The following is a 19,496-nucleotide window of genomic DNA, read 5'->3' on the forward strand; positions in this document are numbered from 1 at the left end:
GAGAGAACAATAAAACGACAACTATTTTTTTTTATTTTATATTTTTGTTTGTGTTTTTTTTTTTACACTTTGTTTTGTAACTAACTTTTATAACTGTAACCGGTTCCAGGTTCGGGTCTCTCAAAATGCGATGGCATCTTGGGAGACCCTGTGAAAGTGTGTCCTAGTCTGTGCAATGCTGTACCCTACGCTAATACGCAACTAGTGAATGGTAGCGTTCAAAACATTCACCAATGCAAAGACCAGGATTGTCAGGACAGGAGGGACAAAAATAGCAGGTGTCACGCTTATATCCGCGCTTTCTGCAGACATCTTTTTTGGGGGGGTTCGTTGGGTAGGGGTACTCGGGAGGACATAAAGAAAATGCCTCTCATGCAGCTGACTGCATTTGGTTGGGGATGTGAATGGGGGAAGTACGGGCGCTGCAGAAGTGGTGGGTTCCCAATTAGGATTGGCGAATGCAGCAGGAAGGGCACTATGGGCACGACGGGCCTTTGTTCGTCTTCTTGGTGGCAGCGGGACACTACTTGTGCTTGCCACCTCACCAGCTTGAACTGCACTTATGGGACTCGCCACGTCACCAAGTGTTACTGCAGTGCTGGTTTGACTACGACCGGGGTGTACTAGGCCGCTGGTGCTTGCCAGTTCACCAAAACGCTACTAAAAAATCTGTTAGCGATCGCAGGGATCGGGCCTGACTCTGCGAACGCTGCAGTTATGCGTTTAGTGTTTTGTAAGTGACAGTGATCGATCGATACTGCACTTGGGTGGGCTGGGCCGGGCGGAGGGGCAAAATGCAGGTGCTAGCAGGTATCTGGGCTGATCCCGCTAACACTGCGTTTTTGGGAACCCTAAACTGCTGGGGACACTAGTATAGGTCTGATCGGATCAGATATTGATCCGTTCAGATACTATATCACTAAGGGAGGCGTATGCTGCGTGCGTGGGTGTTAGCGGTACTGGCGCTAACCTGACGCTGCCTGGGGCTGGTGCTTGCCAGTTCATCAAAACGCTACCAAAAAAACTGTTAGCGATCGCAGGGATCAGGCCTGACTCTGCGAACGCTGCAGTTATGCGTTTAGTGTTTTGTAAGTGACAGTGATCGATCGATACTGCACTTGGGTGGGCTGGGCTGGGCTGGGCCGGGCAAAACGCAGGTGCTAGCAGGTATCTGGGCTGATCCCGCTAACAATGCGTTTTTGGGAACCCTAAACTGCTGGGGACGCTAGTATAGATCTGATCGGATCAGATATTGATGCGTTCAGATACTATACCACTAAGGGAGGCGTATGCTGCGTGCATGGGTGTTAGCGGTACTGGCGCTAATCTGACGCTGCCTGCGGCGACGCATATCACCGCCGGGCGATCAGGGGGCTAAACCTTTATTCGGTAATAAACGGCGGGTGCCCTGACACTATAAAAAATAAACGAACTAACCAGCGTCACCCGTAACGGTTATACAGTGATCAGTGGTGAAAGGGTTAACTAGGGGGCAATCAAGGGGTTAAAACATTTTATTAGATAGCATATGGGGGTCCCTGTCACTATAAAACGCTGACGGCGAACCTAAATATTTACGTCCCTAACTAGCGTCACCAGCGACACTAATACAGCGATCAGAAAAATGATCGCTTAGTGACACTGGTGACGGGGGGTGATCAAGGGGTTAAAACTTTATTAGGGGGGGGTTAGGGGGGTATCCTAGACCTACAGGGGGCTAACAGTAACTGTCCTACCACTTCTAACTGTCACAAACTGACACCATGCAGTAATCAGAAAAAAAAAAAAAAAACACTGCTTGGTGTCAGTTTGACAGGGGGGGAGGGGTGATTGGGGGGGGGGGGGGGGAATCGGGGGTGTAAAGTGTGCCTGGCATGTTCTACTGTGTGTGTGCGTTGTGCACTCACATGTCTTCTCTCCTCGGCGCCGGAACGGAAACTGCCGAGCCGAGGAGAGATGACATCACATCCTCTGCCTCTGTGTACTATACAGAGGCAGAGGATGTTTCTCATTGGCTGGGAGCAATCGCGAGGGGGGGGCCACGATCGGATGGCCTCCCCCTCATCTCTGATCGCTGCCAGACAAAAGCCGACCGCCGCTGGCACCGGGGGGGGGGGGGGTCCGATCGGATTCCCCCATAGGGGAGAGCTGCGCTCTGACAGGTCCGTCGTTATCTGCCTGCTCAGCGGGGATCGACGGAGCGATCCCCCCGCTGAGCAGAGCGGGCTCCGTACATGGACACGTCCATGTGAAGGAGCTTAGTGGTTAAGGCTTACCTGTAGGTCATAGGCCTGTGCACAGGGTGTGCCAGGTGTGCCTGGGCACACCCTAATCACCCTTTGTGGTACAGATTCCCCCTGTTATCTCACCAAAGCCCCCTTTTTTTTTGGGGGGGCGCTCCTAACAAAATTGTAAAAAAATAAACAATAAAAAGATGAAATTGTAAAAAAATTTGCCCTACTACCATCAGTATATATTCACATGCACGCACACACGCGCATATGTGTTTGAGCTTTGGAGTGCACACCCTAATGCAATAGGCTGTGCACACCTATGCTGCAAGTACAAGTAAACCATGGGGACTTTACAAAGTCACAGGCAATACTACACTATTGGATATTCTTTGCACATATCTCTTTGAGCTTTTTTATGCAAGAGATGCAGAATATGGAGATGTGACCTCCATGCTGCTGACCTGTTGCCTATGCACTTTTGATTACCTTGATTTTTTTAAAAGGGACCTACCACATCAGGTAAGGCGACACCCGATTGGTCACATGGGTTATACTCATTGGTGGCAGTCCATGGTGGAAGATTTCTGTTACTGTGGAAGACTTACTTTTACTTGTGGCACATGAACTGTGGTGATCCTTTTTTTTTCCATTTGGGCATTTATAATTTATTTGGATGATATATGGCATTGTTTTCCAATTTTTTTACTTACAACCTACTTTTTTCTGCACTTAATTTATGATTGTGTAATTTATGAGCTTTGTTGTTTATATGCACATTTGAGGCTACATCCTGAAATTTATATTAAAGCGTTTGTTACCCCAACATTTCATATTCCTGATATGTGCCTCCTGTACCATGTACTTATATGAGAAAGTATCCTGTTCTCTTTGTATTGTTTCTTTTGTGTGAAATCCCCGGTGTTCCTGCCAGTCCCTCTACTTTCCTATTAAAAAAAACTGACAACGCTAAGCAGGAGAACACAGCGTGGTCAGTTCTCTAGCTATGCTGGGAACTCTGTGCGCTCTCCTCCAATGATCAGACTTGTCCTGACACACCCCCTCTGCACAGCCATTCCCTGGGAAGCTCAGGTGTGCTGCTGCTTCTACCCCCCCCCCCCAGCTCTTATGCAACTGAGAACAGAGGTAAGGTACTCGCTTAAAAAAAAAAAAAAAAAAAAAAAAAAAAAGAGGGGTATTTATAATGCGCTATATATTTTCTATACAAAAATATTTTGCCTTTTTCTATTTTAACCACTTGCTTACCGGGCACTTAAACCCCCCTCCTATCCAGACCAATTTTCAGCTTTCAGCGCTGACGCACTTTGAATGACAATTGCGCGGTCATGCAACACTGTACCCAAATGAAATTTTTATCATTTTTTCCCCACAAATAGAGCTTTCTTTTGGTGGCATTTGATCACCTCTGCGGTTTTTATTTTTTGTTAAAAAAATTTAAAAAGGCCAAATTTAAAAAAAAAAAAATTTTTTTTTTTTTTATATTTTGTTATAAAATTTTTTAAAAGGGTAATTTTTCTCCTTCATTGATGTACGCTGATGAGGCGGCACTGATTGGTGGCAATAATGGGCACTGATCTTGTACACTGCTAGGTGGCACTGATTGGCACCACTGGTGGGCATTGTTAGGTGGCAATGGTGGGCATTGATAGGTGGCACTTGTAGGCATTGATAAGTGGCACTTATGGGCATTGATACGTGGCACTGGTGGGCACTGTGGGCACTGTGATGTGGCAATGTCAGGTTGCACTGTCAGTGGGTACTGTTGGCACAATTGAGGCACATATGAGGCATTATTGCCTCCTCCTCTTCGGGACCGATGTCCCTTGCTGCTGAGCCGGTGATCGGCTTTTTTTTCTCCTCGCACTGTCAGCGCGAGGAGAAAAAAAAACCGATCACAGAGCTTTTGTTTTGATCATGTGATCAGCTGTCATTGGCTGACAGCTGATCACATGGTAAGGGGCCGGGACCGGCCCCTTACACAGATCGGTGATCAACCGAGTCTCAGTGACTCGGTGATCACAGCGCGCACCACGCGCGCCCTGCAGGGCGCGCGCAGGGCACGTGCACAGGGGAGGCCGTCATATGACGGCCTCCCGGGAATTCAGGTCCGCGCTGTAGCCGTCATTCGGCTATAGCGCGGATGCCAAGCGGTTAAACTTAAAGCGGAATTCCAGTCTGTGTAAAACACAATTAAAAGTCAGCAGCTACAAATACTGTAGCTGCTGACTTTTTTAATATAAGGACACTTACCTGTCCAGGGAGCCCGCACTGTCGGCACCTGAAGCCAACTCATCCATCGGCTCCGGGTGCAGGCGCCGGCATCCTTACTAAGGGAGACACAGCCCGTTTCCTGCAGCGTTTTCTGAATGGTCCTGTCGTCTTCTGGGACACACACAGGTCCCAGAAGGTGATGGGGAGGAAGGAGAAGGGCACAAAAGAAAAGCCATGGAGGTGAAGTCCCAAAGAAAACATACCAAAAGGGTATGAAAAAAAAAATATATCCAAAAACAAGTGCTGGTTTCAAACAGGGTTACATTTTTGCCAGGAATGGGTTGTTTTACAAGGTGATTATTTACAATCACTTTAAGGCGTGTTTCACTGATAAAGGATATGACATCTATGGTGCTAGCTGATCAGCAGCTTCTTGTATCATACAGGAATACATGATCGTGAAGAAACCGTCGCCGTATAAGTGCTTTTCCCAAATTTCCGAGAGCCTTTGTCAGATCAAGAACTCTGTCCTAGAGATCCCAGCGGACTCCGCAGTTCATGTAAGGAGGAACGGATGCAACCCTGGTTCATGTGTCACCCATGGCATGCCGGGAGAAACACAGACCGAGGCTCACGATTCGGCCTTCCCGCCACATCCTGGTGGAGCCCATGTAAGTGTGACGAGGATGGGTGAGTGACAGTAGATGTCTGCATCTTACTTTAAAACCAGTGAATCTGTAAGAATTGCTGATTGATTGAGGAGTGCTTTCTACATTCTGTTCATACATTGTTAGCAGGTGACATGATGTATTTTCTTTTTTCTTTTGACTCAGGTGCAAATTAAGTGTGATGATGTAGCAATGTATTTGTCAATGGAGGAGTGGGAATTTTTGGACCATCATAAAGAAGAATATGAAGTTATGATTGGGAAGAATCAGCCTTCTGGTAAGTGCATTTAAATGAAACCTGTACTGAGGGAAATAGGGGGATCGACTTTTAAAGAAACCTGAAAGCCAGTTTTTTTTTTCGTTTTTTTTTTTTTAAAGAGCCCCTGTAAAAGAAAACTATCCATATTTGTTTCTCAGGTCGGGTAGTGATACAGACAGTCCCTTTGATGAAGATCTTCTGCCACTGAAAACTTCAACTTCCACATTGGGCAGCATAGTAGTTAGCACTTAATGTAATTGTAAAGGATCAACTTTTATAACAAACATAGTATACTTACCTGCTCCGTGTAATGGTTTTGCACACACTTAGGGGTGAGGACACCCCTAAATGAAAATGTCCAAATTGGGCTCAAAGTGTCAATATTTTGCATGGCCACCATTATTTTCCAGCACAGGCTTAGCCCTCTTGGGCATGGAGCTCATCAGAGCTTCACAGGTTGCCACTGGAGTCCTCTACCACTCCTCCATGACAAAATCATTGAGGAGTGGTAGAGGACCCAATCCTCCTTTTCTCAGGTCCCCTGCCGGTGCTCCTGGCTCCACCCACCATAGCAAGGTACTTGCTATGGAGGCACTTGTGCATGCTCACTCCTGAGCTGGTTCTGTGTGTCCATACATGGCCCGACACCCCCCTCATCATTGGCTGTGATTGACTGCTGTCTCTTAGCCAATGAGGAGGGTGAGAGCCAGGAGAGCAGCTTCTCTCATGCGCATGGCTCAGGTAGGTATAAGGGGGGAGGGGGAGGCTAGGAGCTGCCGACAGAAAGTTTTTTACCTTAATGCATAAAGGTAAAAAAAAAAAACCTTCAGCCTTTACAACCACTTTAAGCTTTGCAACATTAGGGCCCTCAATTTGAAGGCGAGCCATGTCCTTGTGTGGGTTTCCTCCCTTAGGCTATGTTTCCACTAGTGCGTCCCCAAAGTCGCGCGATTTTGCCGCGACTTTTTACCGCGATTTTACCGCGACTTTTTACCGCGATTTGAAGCAATGCCTGTATCTATGGACCTCAAGTCGCATCAAAGTGGGACCAAAGTAGTGCAGGGACTACTTTGAAGTCGCTGCGACTTGAAGTCGCACAGATATGAACGGTACTCATTGGAAATCATGGGATACAATTTGTCATGCGACTTTTCAGTCCCAAGTCGCATGAAAAGTCACACTAGTGGAAACATAGCCTCATTCCAAAGACATGCTAATAGATTAATTGGCCCTAGTATGTTTAGTATCTCACAAAAGTGAATACACCCCTCACATTTTTGTAAATATTTTATTATATATTTTCATGTGACAACACTGAAGAAATGACACTTTGCTACAATGTAAAGTAGTGAGTGTACAGCTTGTATAACAGTGTCAATTTGCTGTCCCCTCAAAATAACTCAACACACAGCCGTTAATGTTTAAACTGCTGGCAATAAAAGTGAGGACACCCCTAAGTGAAAATGTCCAAATTGGGCTCAAAGTGTCAATATTTTGCGTGGCCACCATTATTTTCCAGCACAGGCTTAACCCTCTTGGGCATGGAGTTCACCAGAGCTTCACAGGTTGCTAATGGAGTCCTCTTCCACTCCTCCATGACAAAATCACAGAGCTGGTGGATGTTAAGAGACCTTGCGCGCCTCCACCTTCCGTTTCAGAATGCCCCACAGATGCTCAATAGGGTTTAGGTCATCACCTTTACCCTCAGCTTCTTTAGCAAGACAGTGGTTGTCTTGGAGGTGTGTTCAGGGTCATTATGTTGGAATACTGCCCTGCAGCCCAGTCTCCAAAGTGAGGGGATCATGCTCTTCTTCAGTATGTCATAGCACATGTTGGCATTCATGGTTCCCTCAATGAACTGTATCTTCCCAGTGCCGGCAGCACTCATGCAGCCCCAGAACATGAAACTCCCACCACCATGCTTGACCGTAGGCAAGACACACTTGTCTTTGTACTCACCTGGTTGCCACCACACATGCTTAACAACATCTGAACAAAATAAGTTTATCTTGGTCTCACCAGACCACAGGACATTGTTCCAGTATTCCATGTCCTTAGTCTGCTTGTCTTCAGCAAATTGTTTGCGGGCTTTCTTGTGCATTATCTTTAGAAGAGGCTTCCTTCTGGGACGACAGCCACGCAGACCAATTTGATGCAGTGTGCGGCGTATGGTCTGAACACTGACAGGCTAACCCCCCACCCCTTCAACCTCTGGCAGCACTCATACGTCTATTTCCCAAAGACAACCTCTGGATATGACTCTGAGAATCGGGGACTCAGCTTCTTTGGTCAAGCATTGCGAGGCCTGTTCTGAGTGGAACCTGTCCTGTTAAACCGCTGTATGGTCTTGGCCACCGTGCTGCAGCTCAGTTTCAAGGTTTGGCAATCTTCTTATAGCCTAGGTCAGTGATGGTGAACCTTGGCACCCCAGATGTTTTGGAACTACATTTCCCATGATGCTCTGGCACTCTGCAGTGTGGTTGAGCATCATGGGAGATGTAGTTCCAAAACATCTGGGGTGCCAAGGTTCGCCATCACTGGCCTAGGTCATCTTTTTTTAGAGCAACAATTCTTTTATTTTCAGATCCTCAGAGTTCTTTGCCATGTTGAACTTCCAGTGACCAGTATGAGAGAGTGAGAGCGATAACACCAAATGTAACACACCTGCTCCCCATTCACACCTGAGACCTTGTAACACTAACGAGTCGCATGACACCGGGGAGGGAAAATGGCTAATTTGGCCATTTTCACTTAGGGGTGTACTCACTTATGTTGCCAGCGGTTTAGACATTAATGGCTGTGTTGAGTTATTTTGAGGGGACAGCAAATTTACACTGTTATACAAGCTGTACACACACTACTTTACATTGTAGCAAAGTGTCATTTCTTCAGCTTTGTCACATGAAAAGATATAATAAAATATTTACAAATATGTGAGGGGTGTACTCACTTTTGTGAGATACTGTATAAAAGCACTGTAATAAAAAATCCAACATGTGTCCAGATGTGGAAGATACCTGGTTCCTCACTGTGTACTGTGGTTCAACGCGCTGGACCCTGCATCTGTAAAGAATGCATTAGTGTCTTAAGCCAGCCAAAGACGGAGCAAATTTTGGGTTGCAGGAAAGAAATTCACTTGGATTCCCCCATCAACACAGATAGTGTTGACAGGGGAATCCCTCCTGCCCAGCCATTGTATTTTCCTGGTAAGGGGGAGCCATCCCTGCCAGGAGAAGACAGTGATTATTGCTAGCAGCTATAAAAGCCGCTTGCAATAATCGCATGTAAAATCTGGCAGGCTGGTTGTACTCAAGTTAATCGATTGATCAACTTTGGTACAATCAGCCTGCCCATAATTGGGTTAAAACTCAGCCAGTTCCTGCTGAACATCTGTGGCTGGCTGTAGTTTTAGAGACCAGTGGGAAAAGTTTCAGTGCACATGGGAGGACCAGGTGTCCAACATGTCTAGAAGCATGGTGGATGTGGAAGAGGTTTACGTGGTTGTAAAGCTGCATTAAAGAGATCAACACTCACCAGAGAGTTATAGTAGGTATGAACACTTTTTTTTCTTTTACAGGGGCCCTTTAACCACTTCCCGCCCGGCCCATAGCAGATGACGGGCGGGCGGTGGTTCAGTTATCCTGACTGGGCGTTATATGATGGCTGATCACGCTGTCACTAGGAAGAGCCTTGATCGGCTCTTCCTCACTCGCGTCTGACAGACGCGAGTAGAGGAGAGCCGATCGGTGGCTCTCCTGGCAGGGGGGGGGTCTGCGCTGATTGTTTATCAGCGCAGCCCCCCCTCAGATCACCACACTGGACCACCAGGAACGCACTAGGACCACCAGGGAAGGGGCAACATGTGGATAGCCATCCACATGTGCCCAGTCAGTGCCCAAAAATGGGCACTGATTGGCACCATTATGTTGCAGTGATGCCCAGCAATGCCACCCTTAGGGGCATCACTGCAAACACAGTGTCATCAGTGCCACCTGTCAGTGCCCACCTATCAGTGCCCATCTGTGCCAACTATCAGTGCCACCCACAACTACCCATCAATGCCACCTTCGAGTGCCCATCAGTGCCGCCTATGAGTGCCCATCATCAGTGCTCATCAGTGCCACCTCATTGGTGCCACCTCATCAGTGCCCATCAGTGCAGCCATATCAGTGCCCGTCATTGAAGAAGAAAACATACTTATTTACAAAAATGTTTAACAGAATCAAAGAAAAACTTGTTTTTTTTTCAAAATTCTCTGTCTTTTTTTATTTGTTGCGCAAAAAATAAAAACCACAGAGGTGATCAAATACCACCAAAAGAAAGCTCTATTTGTGGGAACAAAATGATAAAAAATTTGTTTGGGTAAAGTGTTACATGACCGCGCAATTGTCAAATTGCGACAGCGCTGAAAGCTGAAAATTGGCTTGGGCGGGAAGATGTCTAAGTGCCTGGTATTGAAGTGGTTAAAAAAACAAAACAAAAAAAAAAAGTTTTTAGGGACCTCCTGTCCCACTTCCTCCTTTCTCTTTTTTTGGCCACCTAGGCAACTCCTCCTCTCGCCCTAGGCGGCCCCTCCCTGCCAGCGATCTTCTGGGACACAACACAGGTCCTAGAAGAATGTCTGGCCAATAGCAGAGTAACTCGCACAGTGCGCGCCGGGCCATGAAGCCATAAGCTGTCACAGCCAGGTGCCCACAGTTGCTATGACAGCGCCAAGGAGGGGGAGAGGAGCGAGGATCCGGACGGCCGCATCGCTGGACCGTGGGACAGGTGAGTGTCCGTTTATTAAAAGTCAGCAGTTACAAAATGCATAGCTGCTGCCTTTTAATAAACTAAAAAGCGTGTGGAACTCCGCTTTAACGTGCTTTTATGCTGTGTTTTTGATGCTTCGATAAATGCTTTGGTGATGCTCTTGACGCTTGACAGATGCCCTGCCTGTGTGTGGATATCTCATACCTGCAATTTCTCACAAACAAAGCGAAGCTAAAGATAAATTAAAGCCTCTAAAAAGCTGCAGGTGCTTCAAGTGAGTTTTGTCATAGACTTCTATGGAGGCTTTGAAAATGCTTTAAAGCACAACTAAAGTGACATGGGGTATAATTTTTGAAGCAAAGCCAAAAGCAAACTCAAGGTGTAAACAGGCCTGTAAGCTAACCATTTTATTTAGTGACAGGGGCTTAGACTGGCATTCAGAGCTCAAGCGTGTCCAAAGCCTTGTTTTTAAGCAAGTGTAAACTAGCCCTTAGTGTCATTTGTCTGTTGCTTAGTTTCTCGCTTAGCAGCACAAGTCACTTCTGACAAGTTTTCCTAACACGAAGGGCTCATTTACACTTGCTTCAGCTTCAACACACATTAAAGCGCCTTCAACATGCTTTTATGATGCTTCGGTGGTGCTTTTATGAAGCTTTAGTGATGCTTCAGTGATGCTCTTTTGAAGCTTTGTTGAAGCTTGGCAGATGTTGTGTATGTGTGTCATACCTGCAATTTCTCCAAAACAAAGTAAAGCTGAATTCTTGGCCGCCTAAGCGACTCCTCCCCTCAAAAGCTGCAGGTGCTTCAAGCAAATTTCAAGGGAGCTTTGCCATAGACTTCTATGGAGGCTTTGAAGACACTTTGAAGCACCACTAAAGCTACATGGGGTATAATTTTTGAAGCGAAGCTAAAGCGAGATGTAAACAGGACTGTAAGCTAACCATTTTATTTAGTCACAGGAGCTTTGACTAGCATTTAGAGAGCTTTAACAAAGCCTGTCCGAAGCCTTGTTTTGAAGCAAGTGTAATCTAACCCCCCCCCCCCCAAAAAAAAAAAAAAGTGATAGGGAGGGAGCTCCAGCCGATTGCCGCCCTCAGCTTTGTTCCTGTGTGCTATGTCCCTTCCCTCCACTTAGCTCTCAGAGCTCTCCTCAGTGATGTAACTTCAGCTCTCCAACCCCTTCTTTTTTTTCAGAGCTGAGAGATCCTGTGTAAATGCACTTTGGATGTAGGGGAAAGACTGCTGCAGATAAACAAGTACAACTAATGTAGGAGGATTTGTTTAATCTCTGTGTATCACCTGAGGGCAGTCACTTCACTGTGTAGATGTAAGGTTTTACAATAACTTTAATTGTGAAAATGTTGGGGAGAGTGGGAATCCCCCATAAAGGCCACAGCAGGTGTGCAGACCCAGGAACACAAGCACAGGGATTTCACCAATCAAGTCCTAGGAATGTAAAAAACATTGTCAGGCCGTTTTATTCTCCAGCTTCAACCAAAACCTAAATTATCATTTAGATGAATAAGTACCGCCATGCATGTCACTAGGATAACTTAACAGATTTATTTTGTTTCAGCAGATGGACCAAATGGGCAATGTTTAAAAGCTGAATATCATTCCCAGTTAGATTCAGAACAAAGAGACTCTAACAGTAATGACACTATGGAAGAGGCAAAAACCAAAGACTGGAATTCAGAAAACAGGTTTACAGCCCCTAAAGTACCTTGTTTCGGAGCTTGCAAGACGACCTCTTCACCTAAAAGAGAGAGCGTAGACAAATTTTATGGACCAAATAATATGCCAGTTAAAACCTGTGCCTCTACACAAAGTAGAGAATTCTCTGCTTTGCAGAATAACAAAACTTTAAACCATGAACCTCTGTCTAGCACATTCTTGGGAACAGAAATAAAGGACGAACAAAGTAATTTTGACTGTGAAGATACAAGGGTAAAGATCAATAACTCTGATCAGGTGGATAATCCATCCCTAGACAGTGTCCAAAACCTTTTCTCAGGCATACTTCAAAAAACATGTAACCATAATGCATGGAGCAACCAAGAGTGCTTATTGGACAGCCATCAAATAAAAACAGTAAATGTTACAGACTCTTTTGTGGAGAGCAATTATGATTTTGATTTTATTCCACAGTCCTTTTCAGAGAAATTTCAACACATACCCATACTGGATGGCCATCAATCTAAGATGGCAGAATTCACTGACCCTGCTTTGTTGGAAAGTAATACTTTGGATCATGTTCAAAGCCATTTTGGAGATGTGCTCCAGAGAAAACACATTACGAAAGGGCTATCTAATGAAAGATGCTCAGTAGTTGGTCAAGAAATCAAGAACCAAGAGGTGAGTGACTGTTGTCTGCAGAATGACCGTAGCTTAAGTGTCACAAATATTTTTAGGGATATACCTCAAAAAACACATACAAAGACTGAACTTAAACTAGATGGCCATCAAACCAAGACCGTAAACCTAAAAGAATGTCCCTTGGAGAACAAGGATACTAAGAATATCTCAAACATCTTTCAGAATGTATTTGAAAAAGCTCATATAAAAAGAAAACTAACTTACCAAAATGAATTCAAGAAAGTAGAGATCAATGACCCTTTAGTGGAGGGCAGTGATGCTTTGTACCAGCTCCCAAACTCTTTTTCAGATGGACTTCAAAGAACTTGCATAAAGACAGAACTAATCCACCAAGAGCATGCCAAAAATGGTCCTCAGCAGAAAATAATGGATACAACTGACTCTGCTGTGGTGGACAGACATGTTTTTGGCTATGACACAAATCCACTGCAATGTCACGGCAAGAGAGAATTAACCTATCAAGAATGTTCAATGCGTAGTCAGCAAACTAAGATAGTAGAGTTCCACCGTTCTACTCAAGAAAACAATAGCAGTTTGAGTATAGATTGGCAGACAAACAGTAAGCCTTCTACTAATTTAGATCACCAGTATTTCATCAAGGAACCTATACAACATAGTAAAAACAGCACTTGGCAAACAGGAAGAGTTCAGCCCTCCGGTAAGCCACTGAAAATGGTATCATGTAGTGACTGTGGAAAGATGTTCTCTTGTAATTCCTATCTTTCAAGACACCAGAGACTTCATACTGGAGAAAAACCTTTCACATGTTCCGAATGTGGCAAGAGCTTCTCTTGGATGTCATCCCTAGTGACGCACAAAAGGACACACCTTGGGGAGAAGCCTTTCACCTGCAAGCAGTGCGGGAAAAGATTTTCTGATTATTCTGGCATTATCAAACATCGAAGAAGCCACACGGGGGAAAAACCTTATTCTTGTCTCATGTGCGGAGCGCGCTTTGCACAAACTTATCAACTTGTCAAGCACCAGGCTGTCCATTTGTTCGAAGATGTGGCAAAAAAGTCTTAAAACGAGAGTCATTCTGCATTACAAACTTTAGTCTGTATGCAAACAGTTTATATGCAAGAATAATTAAATGGAATATTCATTTTGAAGACCCCATATCTGCTCATACTTTCATAATAAAACACGTTAATTTTTTAGGGACTATGAATTACATTTCCAAATTATTGCATTAAGCACTACATCAATTACAATAGATGTAGATGAACCTATGCCGCGTACACACGGTCGGACTTTACGGCAGACTTTGCCCGGCGGATGGGATTTCGTCGGACAATTCGATCGTGTGTGGGCTCCAGCGGACTTTGTTTTCTCAAAAGTTGGACGGACTTAGATTTGAAACATGTTTTAAATCTATCCGTCGAACTCGAGTCCGGTCGAAAAGTCCGCTCATCTGTATGCTAGTTCGACGGACAAAAAGCCACGCTAGGGCAGCTATTGGCTACTGGCTATGAACTTCCTTGTTTTAGTCCGGTCGTATGTCATCACGTACGAATTCGACGGACTTTGGTGGATTGTGTGTAGGCAAGTCCGTTTATTCGGAAAGTCTGTCATAAAGTCCGTCGAAAAGTCCGCCGGGCAAAGTCTGCTGTAAAGTCCGCTCGTGTGTACGTGGCATTAGAGCCCAACTTCAGCCACTTTTTTTTTTCCCCTTAGTTGAACATCTCCTCCTCCCAGTGGTCAGATGCATGAGCTACTTACTGTCTTTAAAGCCCAACTCCAGGCAATTTTTCTTTCCCCCATGCAGCGGCGATGTGCCTGCACTACATGGGACAACTCTCCGTTTTTTTGCACAAAGTTCATACTCACCTGATCCGCCAATCCTCCAGAAAACCACGCTCCCCCACAGTCCAGCAGTGGACAGTTTCTGTCTATGTAGCATGCTGACATCAGAACAGTCCATTTTCAAGACCACTGGGGAGCATGGGTGCCGGATCGGTCTTGTGCAGGGAGGATTGGGTAATGTACAGTGGGGACCGAAAGTATTCAGACCCCCTTAAATTTTTCACTCTTTGTTATATTGCAGCCATTTGCTAAAATCATTTAAGTTCATTTTTTTCCTCAATGTACACACAGCACCCCATATTGACAGAAAAACACAGAATTGTTGACATTTTTGCAGATTTATTAAAAAAGAAAAACTGAAATATCACCTGGGCCTAAGTATTCAGACCCTTTGCTCAGTATTTAGTAGAAGCACCCTTTTGATCTAATACAGCCATGAGTCTTTTTGGGAAAGATGCAACAAGTTTTTCACACCTGGATTTGGGGATCCTCTGCCATTCCTCCTTGCAGATCCTCTCCAGTTCTGTCAGGTTGGATGGTAAACGTTGGTGGACGGCCATTTTTAGGTCTCTCCAGAGATGCGCAATTGGGTTTAAGTCAGGGCTCTGGCTGGGCCATTCAAGAACAGTCACGGAGTTGTTGTGAAGCCTCCTTCGTTATTTTAGCTGTGTGCTTAGGGTCATTGTCTTGTTGGAAGGTAAACCTTCGGCCCAGTCTGAGATCCTGAGCACTCTGGAGAAGGTTTTCATCCAGGATATCCCTGTACTTGGCTGCATTCATCTTTCCCTCGATTGCAACCAGTCATCCAGTCCCTGCAGCTAAAAAACACCCCCACAGCATGATGCTGCCACCACCATGCTTCACTGTTGGGACTGTATTAGACAAGTGATGAGCAGTGCCTGGTTTGATCCACACATACCACTTAGAATTAAGGCCAAAAAATTCTACCTTGGTCTCAGACCAGAGAATCTTATTTCTCACCATCTTGGAGTCCTTCCGGTGTTTTTTTTAGCAAACTCCATGCAGACTTTCATGTGCCTTGCACTGAGGAGAGGCTTCCGTCGGGCCACTCTGACATAAAGCCTCGACTGGTGGAGGGCTGCAGTGATGGTTGACTTTCTACAACTTTCTCCCATCTCCCGACTGCATCTCTGGAGCTCAGCCACAGTGAGCTAGAGATTCTTCTTTACCTCTCTCACCAAGGCTCTTCTTCCCTGATAGCTGAGTTTGGCCAGACAGCCAGCTCTAGGAAGGGTTCTGGTCATCCCAAATGTCTTCCATTTAAGGATTATGGAGGCCACTGTGCTCTTAGGAACCTTAAGTGCAGCAGAATTTTTTCTTGTAACCTTGGCCATATCTGTGCCTTGCCACAATTCTGTCTCTGAGCTCTTCAGGCAGTTCCTTTGAACTCATGATTCTCATTTGCTCTGACATGCACTGTGAGCTGTGAGGTTTTATATAGACAGGTGTATGGCTTTCTTAATCAAGTCCAATCAGTATAATCAAACACAGCTGTACTCAAATGAAAGTGTAGAACCATCTCAAGGATGATCAGAAGAAATGGACAGCACCTGAGTTAAATATATGAGTGTCACAGCAAAGGGTCTGAATACTTAGGACCATGTGATATTTCAGGTTTTCTTTTTTAATAAATCTGCAAAAATGTCAACAATTCTGTGTTTTTCTGTCAATATGGGGTGCTGTGTGTACATTAATGAGGAAAAAAATGAACTTAAATGATTTTAGCAAATGGCTGCAATATAACAAAGAGTGAAAAGTTTAAGGGGGTCTGAATACTTTCCGTCCCCACTGTATCTCTGCTGTCCTCTCCCCTAGAACAAAATGAGCAGTAAACTCATGCAGTGCGGACTTTCTGCAGAAACACATTTTTTTTTTCACAAAGCAAGAATAAGCAAGGACAGATCCAAGCATGGCAGTAGCCATGTAGTTGCTTATCAATTCCTTTTACAAAAAAGGGAAACTCAGCTTTTTAAAGCTGTACCCCCGGAAGATATAAAATTCAAAAATGATTGCAGCTTTGTTTTCATTTATGCATTGTTAAAAATATATAATATATATATTTTTTATGAAATTGGTGCAAGTATCTAAAATTGGCTTGGTATCAGCCCCTTGCAGTACCTTGTACACCAGAGTTCAGGATGTTGGAGGGGAAAAAGAGCAAATCAGTTCTGGGGAAGAGACAAGACCTGTGTCAGGCTCGGTTCACATATTTGCAAATTGGATATCCACATCCAATTCGCATAACATGTGAATCGGACTGGCTTTCAATAGAGCCGGTTCACACATGTGCAGGGCAGCCGCGGTGTGCTTTAAAAAGGGTCCTGTGCATTTCTGGGTCTGGTTCAGGTGCAATTTCACCTGAACCGGTAAACAGAAACGCACCGGGCTGCCGCACAGGTGTGAACCCAGCCTTACTGAACTGTAGCAAAAAAAAAAAAAAAAAAAAACATCTCTTCTGCTTTCCCAAAGACAATGAAAGAGTCAGGGGGACAGAAGTGCAAATAACTGCAATGCCTTTTGGTCCGTCCCAATCCCTTGTCACCAGGAAGCAAAGAGAAGTATTTCCTTTGGAGACAAAAAAAACTTGCCACAGATTTTAGCCCATAACCCTGTACAAAGAAAAAGGGCTGAAGTAATTTAAAGCACTGCGTAAACGGTCAGCGCTATATTACCTTTAATAAATAAGTAATAAAATAAGTAGCACTTTAACCTGGGGCACAGTAAACTTTGTCCCTAAAGTAGAGACCCGCACTGGGCCCATCTAAATAAAGCAGACCCACAGGTTATGAGCCATATCTGCATTCTTGGATATGGATAGGAATAGTCTGGAGGCAAGATTTTGTCACCTTTTCCTATTCATATAACAGGGATCCGGGTCAAGTATTACTAAACACCTATGGGTCTGTGGTATTTACCATTGACCATTTGGCAGCCTGACACCTCTGTTCACCTATAGAGAGTGTCCAATGACAAGGGATGAGCCAAATTGAGAGTTTTCATTTTCTGCAATTTCAGCAAAAACATTGGGAAATTTTGAAAAAAAAAAAACAAAAACAAAAAACAGATATTCCAGTGTCTTGTCTCCCATAACACATCTTTTTCTATAATGCTTCTTTTCCACAATGCGGTGATCCCAACTTTTCACAACATGAATGGGTTCCAAGACACTTCCAGTCCCACGATGTCCAGCACAACACAAGTATTTCTTGTGCAGCTTGGCTGTCATGTGTACACCCCCCTGTAGTTGGTGGAGTAAAGAAGCCATCATATTGGTGTGTAGATAAAATACCTATTGGGATATGTAGCCCCTAAGCAGTAGGCACATTACTAAAGTGAGACCAGCGTGAGACACTAGTCCTTGTCCAAGACCCAATCACGCAAGGACAAGGATAGTCTAAAATCAGACTTTCTCAACCTTTTAACCTTGGAGGAACCAGGGAACCCCTGATAAAATAACTTATACCTACAGTTTGTGGAACATCAATGTGATCATTAAAGTTTTCATTTTTTTAATATAAGAAAAAAATGATATAGCATATCTAGTACAGTAGAGAAATTATTTGATCCCCTGCAGATCTTGTAAGTTTGTGCACTGGCAAAGAAACGAAGGGTCTATAATTCTTATCACAGGTGTATTTGAAATGATAGAGACAAAATATCCACCAAAAATCCAGGAGGAGACCAGATCACCAGTGGGTACAGCTCAAGCAACTCCTAGCATCCTCGGAAGGAACCCTGATTGAGGAAGCCTGGTCTAGATGGTATGGTCACATGACCTCTATGTCCAAAAAAAGAAGTTGGCTGATTACAGGGTACAAAAAAAGTGCAAATGGACCAGAGGTGTGTGTGGAGGAAGGAGGTGGGTGGTTGATTTTTTTTTGGCATTTGGAGATATCTTGCTTGCTCTAGCTTGAAAGACACAAAGCCTCCACTTGGCTCTTTTGATTTTGACATTTGCCAAGGTGGCTCAAATTTAGTCCATTTCAGCAGGAATCCGTCTACATTCAAAGTAAATTGTTTGCCCAGCTATAAAGTGCTAAGGACAAAGAATGGATACACATAGAAGAATAAAACTCTAAAATTTGGACAGTCATAGTTTTGGGTACACTGTATTTTTCTTACAAACAATTGTACATTTTCTAAAATGATATTGGGTTCATGCTATGCAGCAACAAACATTTAAAGGTATTCTTTGATTAGTAAAGCTAAATTGTATAAAAAAAACAAAAAAAAACATATAAAGTCTCTTGTCATCCTTAGTAAAATACTTTCTATATTTACCCCACAAGCCCAATTTAATTTTAGGTTTAAATCTGTTAAATATATTCCAGGTTTATTCTCCCTGCTGAGTTATGCCGGTTTCAAATGGGATTCAGCTTGTATAGGAGAAGTGTGAATAGCAATCTTTGACAAAAAGCATTTGCAGAGCTTTCAGCAAGCTTTTAAAGTACTGCTTAGCTCCAGTTTTTAGATATTGAACACAGATCCTAATAGGAGTTTTGATTGCCACTTTAAACAAGCTGCTAGCAGGCTTCAGCATCTCTTGACACTTGTTGAAAACCTGCCAACAGTGGCTAAGTGGCAATCAACATTCCCATTAGGATCTGTGTTCAACATTTATAAACTGAAGCTGAATGGTATTTTAAACGCTTCAACAAAGCTTACTGAAAGCCCTGCTTTGCCAAAGCTTGCTGTTCACACTGCTCTTCTACAAGCTGAAGCCAGTGTAAAACAGGCCTAATCAGTAAATCATCCTCAGGTGCGAGCGAACACCAATTTGTAGAGAAGTGATTTCAGGTAGCCCACCACCAAGAAATAGGTTGGCCTCTCACCTGAAGAAATGGACCCTTTGATTATAGAGGGTCATAAATCGCCTTAATCAAGCAAGGAACAGCATGTGTAGGCGTCCGTCAGGGCTCAGGTGTCAAACACTCCTCAGGGACCAAGGGGCTCCGGTGACAGACTCTCCTCCTTGATTGGGGCCAAAGTGGTGCAGGCATCCTAGATGAGGAACCACTGGTGGAGTGAAAATAGACCCAGTTCTTCAGAGCCTCTCCTCACACACAGGTGGACTAGAGTTCGTGGTGGAAGATGCCTCGGGCCTTGCTGCCCTCTTGGATAGGGATATCCTGACCAGTCGGGCTCACCTCC

General features: G+C 44.5%; 1 protein-coding gene across 7 annotated transcripts in view; it reads left to right on the top strand.

Annotated features, from left to right (window-relative positions):
* The window catches only part of LOC141107834 (uncharacterized), a 35,688-nt gene extending 22,058 nt beyond the window's left edge, over positions 1 to 13,630 (top strand). For 6 of the 7 annotated variants that reach the window (XM_073598851.1, XM_073598853.1, XM_073598852.1 and 3 more), the window contains exons 3-5: positions 4,910 to 5,134; positions 5,297 to 5,408; positions 11,719 to 13,630. In XM_073598851.1, the coding sequence (XP_073454952.1) occupies positions 4,910 to 5,134; positions 5,297 to 5,408; positions 11,719 to 13,544 (2,163 nt within the window). In that variant the 3' untranslated portion in view covers positions 13,545 to 13,630. The remainder of the gene's footprint in view (positions 1 to 4,909; positions 5,135 to 5,296; positions 5,409 to 11,718) is intronic. The other variant, XM_073598856.1, reaches the window with a different exon arrangement.
* The last annotated feature ends 5,866 nt before the right edge of the window (positions 13,631 to 19,496 follow it).

Source organism: Aquarana catesbeiana, linkage group LG09 (assembly GCF_042186555.1).
Source record: "Aquarana catesbeiana isolate 2022-GZ linkage group LG09, ASM4218655v1, whole genome shotgun sequence".
Lineage (NCBI taxonomy): Eukaryota > Metazoa > Chordata > Amphibia > Anura > Ranidae > Aquarana > Aquarana catesbeiana.